This window comes from Spea bombifrons, chromosome 2, assembly GCF_027358695.1.
Source record: "Spea bombifrons isolate aSpeBom1 chromosome 2, aSpeBom1.2.pri, whole genome shotgun sequence".
In the NCBI taxonomy this organism is placed as follows: domain Eukaryota; kingdom Metazoa; phylum Chordata; class Amphibia; order Anura; family Pelobatidae; genus Spea; species Spea bombifrons.
This window is the reverse complement of record NC_071088.1, coordinates 20,817,416-20,831,015: the sequence shown is the minus strand read 5'-3', so window position 1 is coordinate 20,831,015 and position 13,600 is coordinate 20,817,416. Positions and strand designations below refer to the sequence as shown.

At 38.0% G+C, this 13,600-nt stretch overlaps 1 protein-coding gene across 2 annotated transcripts in view; it reads right to left on the bottom strand.

Annotated features, from left to right (window-relative positions):
* SEZ6 (seizure related 6 homolog) overlaps window positions 1-13,600 on the bottom strand; it is a 234,025-nt gene that overhangs the window by 56,676 nt on the left and 163,749 nt on the right. For both annotated transcript variants that reach the window (XM_053457055.1, XM_053457056.1), the window contains exon 4: window positions 2,035-2,227. In XM_053457055.1, coding sequence (XP_053313030.1) covers window positions 2,035-2,227 — 193 coding nt within the window. The remainder of the gene's footprint in view (window positions 1-2,034; window positions 2,228-13,600) is intronic.

Below are 13,600 nucleotides of genomic sequence, written 5' to 3'. Positions count from 1 at the left end.
GGCTGTTAATAACTGCCCTGTTGGTTTATTTGTTTTCACTGAAGAACAAATATACTAACTGTCACTGAGATTACAAACTTCTTTCATAGCCTTCTGTTTCAGGTTAACTCTACCCACGTCTGTGTACACCACTTATCCAGTATTTAGAGGAACGTTCTTTTTTGAGGCTGTGCAAAGTTGGCCGTATCCACATACACTTCATCACCTTCCTCATTGTATAGAAACATATGCTTTTATATCCTTGTATTTTTCCAGAAGCTTGATCATCAATACTTATTGTGGAATTTATTATCAACTCCTTGTGTAGTGTTATTGATTAATATTTCAAATGCATAAAAAAAAGTATTCCAAAGGAAAACATCAGAAAAAAAATAAAAAAAAATAAACAAACCTTACAATCTAATTAATTTCTCTTTAAGTGGTTGTGTATTTACTCTTTAACCTCAACGGTGAGTTATACATGGAGGATATACAGCTACCTTGGTATATTGACATATATGCAAAAAAACTATATATAAAGAATAGTTAATTAGGCTTTCTGGTAAATAGTTTTGACTGTCAGACATTTCAGATAAAAAAAGCTCATTAAATTTGCACACAACCCAACAAAGTGCATCACATAAACACAAACAAAAACTTATTTTCCGTTTAATCTCTCCAAGCAGATGGTAGTTACGAAAGGCTTAATTTGTCTTTGTTTGCAAATATTTCCGTCGTGGGTATTATTTTGGTGGCGCTGCACAAACCCACATGTTCCCTGCAAGATGGCCTGCGAGTTTCACTAGAAGAAGTCATCACCATTATCACCTTCCAGAATTAAATCACACATGGATATCAACAGAAGCAGTTTGCCAGCTTTACAAAAATAGTATAGTGAAACTGTATATATATATTTCTATATTATTTGTGGGTTTTAAATGTATTTTTCAGCTGGAGCACAATAAGATCTGTTTCACAGAAAAGATAATAAAACATTTAATCCCAAGATATTTTAATGTCTTTAAAAGCTTTCTGGTGTAAAAACTAATTCAGATTTGGTCAGGGCATTTACAGTATTTGTTCCTACATGTTTATATGGAAATTGCTCATGTAATAGGGTGTGATGTTGGTGGCATCGGGACACATTGGGAATGTTAGACCAATGAACGTTCCTGATTCTTTCCTGTTCTTGTTTGCACATTTTAGCATGAATAAAAATCCTTTGCTACTTCCTGAATCAGCATGGTCTGGTTGTCCCTTGGGGGCTTTGCCAAATGTGAAGAACCATTTCAGTTGCACTTGCCTTATAGAGATTGAATTGCATTATTGAGATTGAATTTAATTTGGTTTTACCTACGTGCTCCCTGTAGGGAATACCATGACCTTGAGCTCTTTATAAAGAAGGTAAAAGTGTCACAATGCCAGAACCCAGGAGCACACACACCACATGAGTGATTTGTCCTGGTTTAACCTACCCAAGGGTTGAGCCCCAAGATAGGTGACCAGGATGGGTGATCCCCAACATTGTGAAAGCTCTGGTAGAGGCAAATACGTATGGAACTGAGTTGTAGCTAGCAAAACTGGATACCTGCAGATAGCAGATGCCACAGGTTGATGCAGAGAACAGGTAGCCCCAGGATCCCAAGTCAGTTATATGGGACAGGTAGTCATACAGAATTCAGATTTGCCAGAAAACAGTAATGCCAAAACTTCAAGACAATCATAGGACCGCACCAGGGTGTCTGTATGCTACAACTATGGCCATTTCAATTCTGGCAATGAGCCTGACCCATCCCTGTGCGCATCACAAGAGCGTCTCTGATCTGTTCACAACGTAAAGTGACCTCGCAGGAGACGGCTGTTGGGTAAGCGAGCTGTTTACCAGTTAGCCCTTGCTTGGCTGCTGCGAGTGGGTCTCCTGGATGTGACAAAGAGGAGCACAACATTTTTTTAACCCTTTAAACTAATGCATTGAATAGGGGCACATCTCAATTAGAAAGACCTCATTTACAGTCAGTGATCCTTTATTGGAGCAAGCTCTACATAAACTGTTACCTTGAAAATGGAACCGAAAGCTGCCTGGGTTGGTTTGATGCAAACTCTGGTAGTGGATCATGACTTGGTTTGTTGGGCTGCGAATCACCTGACCTCTCATAAGGAATGATTCGTTAGCCAGAATCACAGGCTCCACCCCTTCCAGGTTCTCCACGGTTACCATCTCGCCTTCTGACAAACTGATATTTTGCACCTGTTGAAAGAGTAAATTTGATATTATAACGCCTTGTATTCTCTTTTGAAGTATTCTGTAGAAAACATTTAGCAGCAAGGAAAGGGATACATTATTTGCCACTTCTCATAAAACATTTTTTCCCAAAGAATTTTAATTCTAGTAAATGGTTGGATTAGACCTGACTATATGTTACCGATATGGTTATCATATGGTTCATGGTTACATCTAATTTTCACACGTTGCTATCCACCACTTATTCAGTTGCTCGTATGTGGGATGTATAAACTCACAGAAGGAAATCAATTACTTAATCAAGCTTATACCATAATGCAGGGAAGCGCATGCAAAAAATAGACGTGTTCAAGAAATAATGGCTGGTATGGCAACTATAACCCATCAACAAAGGCAATTATTGGCACTAAATGTAACAGTTTTCCATGTGAATCCTGCGCTATATCATTATTTCACTATTGCCAACCTGAAAAATGTTAAATAAAGTGAAGCAATGCTATATACACTATATAAGTGTGTTGATACTATTTTATATGAGTCAAAAAAGGTATGCTCTATAAAACAACACTTTGGGCAACACAATTACAGGTCACAACAGTGTACATGTATGGTACTCTTAACGGTATACAGGATGACGGGGATTACCATATGCCCCCAAACTGTATGAGGGTGATCAGTCGCAGCACTAAAAATGTGCTGATGATATTATGAGCGAATGGACATAGACATATATCCAATATACACACTTCACATAGATATCCCTTAGATACGTACACTATCCATACAGCACTAAACTACATCATTGATTTGTGATGGATCAGCTTCTCTGTCTATGACTCTGAGTAATGTACAGCTAACCACATCATAACGCTGGACCGCACCAGCTCCCGACTGAAAAATAATCAATCATTTTTTACAACCTCTAAGCCAGTGTCTAAATCAAAAAGTTATACAGTTTAGTAGTAGTGGTAGTTTCCAAATATCTTTTTTTTCACACAATGAAAAGTATGTCGCATATTGATAACATGGATTAGAAAATGCTCAGTTATTGTAGCAGAAGGTTCTGTAGTACACAGTGGCTTCTAGAATGTCTGTTTTATGTCAAAAAAAGGACTGCCTGAAAATGTTATTTCAATGCGATACGTTACAGTTTGCACTTCTTTCAATAATTTCTTATTGAAAAGAAATAAACCCCTTTTCTTCTACCCATATTGTTCCCGTCCAGCAATAGACACAAGAGGTTTTGCTGAAAGCAGTCAGTGCCCCTGGCTTACATCAGCCTCCACTCACTAATGATGGCAGGAATGTGTTTATGCTTTGGCTGTTGTACGTTGTACAGTCTGTATGATGAATGTTTAGCTGACTGCGATCAATATGGGCCTCTGGCTTTCACTATCTTACTGGGCCCTGTGTAGATCAATAACAGACAACCTTTAAAGGGCACATTCCCACCCGGTCTCCTTCAAGTCAAAACGGAGGCCTCCCATGAAGGAAAGGTTGGCCGCTGTGTTTTGCATGGATGTCATCAAATCATTCAAAGTATAATGACAAGACAGGTCTCAAAGATGAGCAAACCAAACATTCGAAGAAGCAACAAAATAGCATGTAAAAGATTTTTAAAGATTTTGTTGCTCTTACTTTGGGTGATATTGATCTTTGTCAGTGAGTGGTTTGTTTCACAAAGACTAACAAAACTTTCAAAGGTTCTAAGGATGAGTCAGGTAAAACAGAGTGTATATTTCTGGAGGAAACAGATGCACAGCTACAGTGTAGAGAGAGAGAGAGATCTGGTTCGTTGGGCTGTGTATATTAAAAGTTAAATGAACGAAGTCACAATTATTACAAACTGTTATATGTTTTAGCTTAAATATATTTATTAAAAGTACCCAGGGCCGGACTGGCAATGGCGAGGCGGCCCTGGCACTTTAAGGCCAGCAGGTGTCTGGAGGAGTAAGTGTGGCCGATGCCTGGGCTTTGTTTTTTTGACCACATAGCGTATATATGTGGGCATATCCAACTGGCGGCTGTACACTACAGTATACCATCTGCCGCTAAAGTCAAATGTCTCGATTTCTGTGCATTGCATATGTTTTGGATATAATATGTTTTAACCCCTTAATGACAAAGCCAGTACATGTACGGGCTCAAAATGCATTGTTTTCAATGGGTTTAGGGACCGCCCATTGTCCTTAAGGGGTTAAATATAGGAGACTATTTTGCTTGGAAGCTGCAATCTGTGTGACACAATAGTAGGAATAGCAAATGAATTAATATACTGTCCTCGTGTTATCCTCTTACAAACATGGCCAGAACAAATTAAATGCCAATAATCCCCAATAATTTAATGCAGAGTAATCATCTAAAGTCTCTGAAAATTAAGTTAAGATTAATGCTCCTGTTAGTACACATATAAAGTATATATACTTTTTTTTCTAATGGGTATTCAATATTGAATTTTATTACATGTTTATTTATAGTGTACTGAACTGCAAAATATTAATATTCAGGCAAAGAAACTTATTTGGTCCTTGGTCATGTCTAAATTAAATAGTCATGTGGCTATACTGTATATATATATATATATATATATATATATATATATATATATATATATATATATAATGCGTCTTCATTTATACAACATGTACTCAGTGCAAAGAGGACGCACAATGGAAGAGATCCCCCTCGTCAGGGTAGGTTAGGGGGGCAGGTGGGGTGCTCTCCAGTCTCTGGCCGAGGGCAGCAACTTCTAAAAATGTACAGCTGTCTTTAAAATGTTAAGTCAACTCTCCAAAACAGGAATCACAACTAACCTTCATTGGAATTTTCCAATTGTAATAGCTACAAAACTTCTCAAACTTGTCAAAACTACCTTTTCTAACCTACAAAACCTCTCATGGTAATAATGAAAATAATAATGCATATTACAGAAGAAAAAAACTATAAAACATAATTGACACATTAGGATTAAATAGATACCAAACTCATCTGAATCCTATTTGAAAATGTCAGTTGCAATAATGGCTTGTCTTTGAGACATAAAATAGATGCTTTTCTCCTAATACCTTTTCAACTATTTTGCAGATTTGTTAAACTTTCTAAAATATTCACGATACATGAAGACATGTTTAAGACTAATTTCAAATAACTAATCTATGTGCACCAAACAAATTAATACTAAACACGCTGTGGTTTTTAATGAACTTCTCCCATTTTGTTTATGCTTCTAAGATAATTTTAATCGGCTTGTGGTGAAAGCAGTACTCTTGGAACTTAGGACCATCTTTCTTGTAATCCAAGGTCTACACAACCCTGTAAGGACTAGGTCTTATAGGTTGTTTTTAATAGGTCCTATAGGTTGTTTGTAATATATGGGCAATAAATCACTCAGTGGATTAATACATTTATAAAGCATTATCCAGGAATGCAGTCAGGAAAAGCCATCCTAGTCCTCCTGCTCACTTCTCTTTTTTCAGTCTTTAACTTGCCTCTTGCAGTGTTTCTTGCACTCATCATAATTGTAATAATAATAACACATGCCACTTATAAAACGCCCCATGTAGAGGTCTACAAAATGTCTCAGTTTACCAATCCTTAGAATGTAAGAGCTCTAATCAGTTGATAGTTAATAATGCCCATACTGAATGGATCCGTCGTTAAGCTCTACAGCAGCTTCTATATGGAACATAGGACAGGAAACTGAGAACATTTTTGCTCAGAGGCATTCGAGTTCTTTTAGATAGTAATTTAGGAAATTCTGAGTTATATCACACCGTTACAACACAATTTCCACAAACACTCCACCCACTTTTTATACATGAGTAGTACAGTAGTATCCCCCTTGCAAATGCATACAGAATCCTCCAGAATCCATTTGCCCATTTACTCACCACCCACCCCAACACATCTCCTGATTGCATTCTGTCAGCAACGTGTTCCGAGTGAAGTAGAAAATCAGAAAGTAGCCGATCGGTGGACAAAACATCAGACCACCAAGAAGGTATTCCGCTGCAGCTTCTACCTAAGGTGAGTATTTTATTCCGTCTTTTCAGGGTAAATGAATGAATATGAAGGAATTTACAAAGTACTTTCATATGCACTTATTGTTCAGAGGGCTGCCTAGGACACTTGAGTTTCCCTTTAATATGAGATTGTTTTTTATGAGAATTTACCACCATTTTAATGTGTAGTAAATATGTGTTTAATCAGTAGTAAATATGTGTTTAAAATGTCTTAATATAACTGTTTGCCAGTTATGTAGGTTAAAGGCACTAAATACTGGATTGAAATCTGAGCTTTTGGAAACTGCAGAAAGCATTGTGGACAACTTTACATGTGCCCTCTGCCGGGCATTTCTACAGTTCATATCTCTCTAGGAATTTGTCAAACTTTGTGAAGAACACCCTGGGAATTGTTGTTCAGAATACATAAATAACTTTGTGTGTTGGCTACTGTGATTGCAAATATGGAAAGCTATGCCAGAAAATGGAATGACCTTGGAGTCTGACAAAATCCCACCAATAATTGTATTTTTCCCCTTCATATAGTGCAAGGAACAAATAGAAAATGACACTGCTGGTATTATTGTTACTTCAAACATTATTTGTAACTTTATGTGTGAAGGAAATGAAAGACAGGGGCTATGGTCCAGTGAAAGAAATCCAGAATTTCAATTCACTTTATTGAACAATGAAAAAATATGACTGTTATCTCATACAAACGATGCAGACGGATATTATTGTGTTCATTCTTATAGATTGAAAAAACCTTGCAGGACTTAACAGACACCAGGTCTGGAATCCTCGCTTTACCGGTACTGAAAAGTCAGAAAGGTATTACAGTTGCTACCTTGCTTGATGCATTTTATCTCCTGCTTTATACTAAATGGAGCTATCCGTAGTGTTGTCCCTAGGTAGCCTATGGTAATGTTTCACTCTTTCCGTATAAATGAGGCCAGCATGGGGTCCCTGGGTATGGTTGAGTTCTGAATAGCTGCCCCTCACTTCCCTGGGAAATGACAGCCCTAATTGTGAAATCATTATGGAGGGCCAGTTTAGCACCTCTCAGAGGAAAGGTTTTACAATTTAGTGAACCCAAATAAGTTTTGCAGGCTAGACCTATCTGTAGACAGTGTAGATGTACTTTATTATAGATCGTAGCTAGAAAGTGTCATAGTCTGTCCCTGTCTTGGCATTCAAACTCCTTTTCTGTTAGAGAACATACTGTCTGACCGCAGTCAATAGCCGTCGTACTTTTTATGGCAGCTGACTGTCGTCAACTCTTACAAATGAGGCAGGCCATGCATTTTTTGCAATGTAGACTGGAAAAGAATACAGATGGTCTGATTTTTGTATCAGGCCCCAAGCCAATTCCTATTGCGTGCCCTAGAATATAAAGCATTGTCCTCTGATCAGCTTTCCCTCATCTCTGATCATTCTAGCCACACTGACAGATCGGCTGCCCTTCGGACAGATGAGTGGTTTATGATGTCACCGGACCACTTCAGGGGAATTATAGCCATGTGAATCACAGCTGCAGCTTCCATAATTTAGCTGATACTTTCTGCCTGTGCAGCCCTCAATGTCAGAAGGTGAAATGCTCTTGATCGATCCTCGTAGCCTCCCATAAAACATACTGAGATGATGCGGGGACAGCACTGACAATTCGTCAGCCTATGGACATGCTATACTTGGAGCTACGCAAAGCTTAACACATATTTTTAGCAAAGGCTCTTCAGCCGGAAGCTTATTCGGGAAAGCTCATGCTGTGAGTCAGTATAATCGGCTTGGGGTAAACAGTGGTACATTCTTCTTGTTTAACTGACAGCTGGTTAAACATCAAGGATTTAGAGTTATTTGTTTGACTGCTGGACAAACAAGAACATGAAACGATTATGTGTCCCAAAACATGGGCAGCTGAAAGACATTAGTTAAGCTTTTGAAGTATAATCTGGAGTTGTGTGAAGTTATAATGTATGTCACCAAAAATATCACCCAATTTAGTGGCGTTCAGTCAGTGACATTAGCAAGCTCAGATATTCAGATATTCAGGTGTGCCCTTATCCAGAGTCCTGAATTTCTAATGCTCCAAGGCTACTGGTCTCCCCTTCTGCATTCACCTAACTAAGCAAGAAATCAGTGAACTTAGAAAACATTGCACAGCGCTGAGGAGTATTATGGATTTATATAAATCAATAAATAATAATCATTTTGTGGAGTTCCCTCTGCCAAGTGAAGCTTCCTTTACAATTGTTGATCTGTATACTAAGTTATGAGCAAGATGTTCAATATTTAGCAATATTTACCATTCCAGGTGTGTGAACTATTATCAAATAATGGTCAACGGGGTTACTTTTGTATACTCAACAAACAAGCAAAACAAGAAGGACAGAGATCCTAGCTCTCTAGAGCTTACATTCTAATGTAAACAAAGAGGTTCAGCTGATACAAAAGGGAATATATTTATCCCATATACATATATATATATATATATATATGTGTGTTTGACATGTGTGTGTGGGGACAGGGCTTGGGGCTAATGATGCTGCACCACCCAGTCATATATTCAACGGGGTGTTCAGGGAGTCGGGTCTGCGGCATCATGCATGGGTTCAAGCCCAGCAGCCCCAAAAAAGCCTCCAGGCTCTCTGGCAATCCCACTGATTTAGCTCCTTGTTAAGCAATATAGTCATGAAACTTGGGGTACTTTGTCGTAGTGGGGGCTAAGCAATATATGGCCATATAGTGTGACAGAATCCCCAATATTTGGATTTATGTTTGCCTGCCCTATTGATCGTTGTACTGTCTCTGGATTATCCTTTTGTCTGTGTCCTTTTTTATTGCATTGCTGGATTTCTGGCCGTTGCCTACCTTGGATTTATTGTTGCCTGGTGCTTGCCATATTGAGCTCTAGACTGACTTTGGCTTATCCTTGGGTAACACTGTGCATCTGTTCACTACCCGCATGGCCTGTCTACTCTACTAGTCACTAGGGTTAGTGGATCTCCTCTATGCGTATATGTCTGCATTTGTTGCGATACCAATCTGGTGCCTGACATAAACTAGGCTTACTATATTGTTAGTTTCACAAGTGCAAAGCCTGGGTATCTTGCATTAATATTCACAAAATGGTCAAATGCAAGTAAACAGAAAAAATATAAAAAACTCAATCTTTAGAATGCTAGTGACTGAAAGTTATTTTGTTTCCCTTTCACTGTGTTTCCCATGGGTCTTAAATTCTCATTTCTCACAATCTCTGTGTTTACAATGTGTGCACTCGAAGCATATTCATTTTCCAGTTGTAAGAAAGGAAACGGCTTTTTGACAATAGGGATCTGGCCTTTAGACGTCTGTCAGTTTTATTTCCCAAACACTGAACCATGCTATCAATTTGCCCTTATTTTGCTTCTTGCTCGATATTAAGAACTTTGGAGGTATAGTTTAACATATGGGGTAAATTGGAAACTTTACAATCACTTTGCTATCGCTGACCATTGACAATGATTGTCTAAATAGTGTCGGGGAAGTTTGATGTGGCCTCCAAGGGAGTTTTTATGGCCTTGAAGAAGTATAAAAATGTTGCTAAGCTTATCACCAATACAAATTTCCTCTTGAAAAGTTTTACAACAATTGTTACAAAAACATCAAGGGTTAGAGTTAGACTTCTGGGTTAAGTAATGCAATAAAATAATAAATGTTAGGATTAGATAAGACTCACCAAGATTGGGATACTTTGCAGTGTGAGTGGGTGAAGAATTAAATGACCATATAGTGTAATGGAATCCCCAATATTCATGCGGGAGATACATGTTTTTTATATCAATCACAATTCACAAGAGATGCTAGCCATAGTATATTATTGCTCTGTACATATTTTAATGCAACTATAACTGAAATGGTATGGTTTGCTCTACTAAGTACCGTATATTCCGGGGTATAAGACGACTGGGCGTATAAGACGACCCCCAACTTTTACAGTCCAAATATAGAGTTTGGACTATACTCGCCGTATAAGACTACCCCTCTACCCAGCGTACAACAACCAGCCAATCACGGCAAGCGATGTACCTTACCGGTGATTTGCTGGTTGATTTGCTGATTTGCTGACATATACATACATGCACTGCCCTTACACACACACATACACACACACACACACACACACACACACACACATATATAATATATATCTATATATATATCTACACATATGCCTGTCCATACATACACATTTATACACTGCCCTCACCACACACCCCTGCCTTTACACACACATGTATATGTATATATATATATATATACACACACACGTATGTATATATATATATACACACACACGTGTGTGTGTGTGTGTATATATATGTATATATATATCTATATATATATATATATATATATATATATATATATATATAGATATATATATACATACATACATATATATATATATATATATATACACACGTGTGTGTGTGTGTGTATGTATATATATTTCTCCCCCCTTTCTCCCCATCTCTTACCTTATCTTCTGTCTTCTGTCTTCCATCCAGTTGTGGGAGCCCGAGGTCTGGCACTTCAGACCTCGGCTTCCCTGCTCCCTCATCACTACGCGCCGGCAATTGATGCCGGGCGCCGGGACATGACGGCATCCCTGCGCTCGGCATCAATAGCCGGCGCATAGTGATTAGAGAGATTGGTGGCTTCGTGGGAACCTCCGGCTTGGTAAGTACCCGGCGTATAAGACGACCCCCCACTTTTAAGAAGATTTTTTGGGGTTAAAAAGTCGTTTTATACGCCGGAATATACGGTAATTATTAGACTTGTGCATTCGTATTCGGGCGAACATGAAAACGAACACGAAGGGTGCGTTTTCGTTGTTCAGCCCGAATACCGAACATACGAACACGGCGGTGGCAAAACGTATACGAAGACGAAGACACACAACATGAAGAATCTTCATGTTCATCTTTGTTTACTAATCTCCCTGGTCCCTTCCCTGTCTAGCCTACCTTATGTACGCAGCATCGCAGGGGTTAACGGGCGCGGAAATCCATAGGTTCGCCGTCAGGAGTTAAAGGACCATGCAAGCGACTCCATTGGTTGCCGGCAGGGGCCTCCTCTGGTATCAACCAATTGTGAATTATTAAATGTGCAAGTGAAGCACCATATATAGCTGTATCTATTTATTATTTGTGCTTTCAGTTAGGCCGTTTATTTCTGCATTAGCTGTTTGAATGAAAGTGTGATTTGTCCTGCAATTCTTACTAATTGAAATTAATGATTACCTTGATGGCTGATACAAATAGTGACCACTGATATAGCCCTAAGTGCATTATTTTGCACCTCAACATTGAACTGTAGTTAACATGCTCTTGACCATTTTTCTAATTTACTTAAATCATTAGCCATTTGGCTTGTTCCCCACCAGGAATGTCTACTCTATCTCAGACCTTTGCATTGGCTGCAAAAAGACATAGCTTACCTTTAATATTAGGCTAGTAAAAACTTTAAACATTAAGACACCCTTTCTTGTGTAAACAAACTTGACTTTTATAACCTTTCATCATAATCAAGTTGATGGATTCCCCTTATTCATTTTGTAGCCCATCTCTATAATTTTTCCAATTTTATAAACCAGTGCCAAGAATTGCAATGCATATTTAAGGTGGTGTTGTATCATTCGCTAACAGAGGCAAAATTAAAATTCCTCCTGTGAGCCAAGAATACATTTTTTAATGCATGACAATATCTTGCTGGCTCTTGCAACAGGTGACTGATATGGAACACTGCTGCCAGAATTATTTTCTATGCTTATTTCTAAGTCATTTAAAGATTTACCCTATTTAAGGTCTGATTTGGACATGTATTTTCCCCAAAATGCACACATTAGCATTTTTCAATGTTAAATCTCATCTGCCACTTGGCTGCCCAGTCTACCAATTTGACCAGCGACCCCTGCAAATATCGAAGTTTGAGACAAGGCTTTCAGAGATATGGTGCCTTCTCTACAAGATGACTTATTACTTTTGTCCAATTGCAGAATTTTCTTAACTTTAACAACTCTCCGAACAATATTTTTAAACCAGTGTTCAGGTACAAGCAATATAGCCCATGCCTATTTCATTCCGTTTCTACCGTAATCTTTTATGTAGAACATAAAAAATGCCTTTTGCAAAATCCAAATAAGTCTCATCCACTCAAACACTCCAATCAATATTTGTGCTCACCTGTTCATAGAATGCAATTTAAAGTCAGTGACACTACCTGCCCTTCACAAAACTGTGCTGACTCCTACTAATTATATTGTTGAACAAAATGTTCATTATGTCCAATAAAGGTACTTGACCTCCCTTGGTTCCAACTTGCATTTGTAATGAGCAAGACACTCAGGGCCTTATTGTGGGTTTTCTCAACTCGCATCAGCATCTATCTTGTAGTCTAGTTGATGTGAATAAATTATTATTTATTGGGAGTGCAAGATTGTGTAAATATACCCCAAATACCGGTTTTCTCATACCTACAGTTTTGAGAATAACCAATTATTACTAATAACTAATGAGAGTAATATGCTGAGATCCTTTACTTAATTGAAAAATTCCCCTTAATTTCCTATTGTACTGTATACGAGTTTTTGTGTACATTTATATGGATTGCTTTAAATATTCAATACATCGTCAGCTCACTTACCCCAATCTACATAGATTCGTGCAGTAGGAGGATTGAAACAATGCTCAAAATGTAAGGTTGTCATGACAACCATGGTAATATGAATATGGTCTATTTGTTAAATCAATGCACTTTTCATTTTAGTAAACTGTCACATAATAAATACTCAAATTTCCAAATGAAGCAGTTTTGTTAAAAAAATAAAAACTTGTATTAAATCAAGCCAAAAACAGTATGAATATGAACTAAATATCGATCCAGAGTGGAGGATGAACCTTTATTATTTACTTTAAACCTTATTATTTGCATCTCGTTGATACTTGGCTTGTGATTTTCAGGGTTTAACAAACTTCAGCTGCATTTGGCGACTGGCGAGGGTGCGTAGGACCATGTCAAAGGTAAAGAGCGCGATATCGCTCTGGATTTCACAGAATGTTTGTAACAGTAAAATCAGAACAATATAAATAAATCATACGTATCCAAACATTGTTCTCTCATCTGTCTTCATCTATATGAGTTTTCTGTCACCGTTCTCTAGCTCTGCATTTTTATCTTTGTACATTAGCCACTTTTATACTTTATCTGTTCTTCGATCGGCCTGTCAATCTTCATTGTAGGAACCATTCATTCTGTAATGTGGTATCTCGAACTGGTCTATTTATTTTCCTCATTCCGTTGCCTACCCTGCATCATCTCTTCATCTATCTTTGTCGTT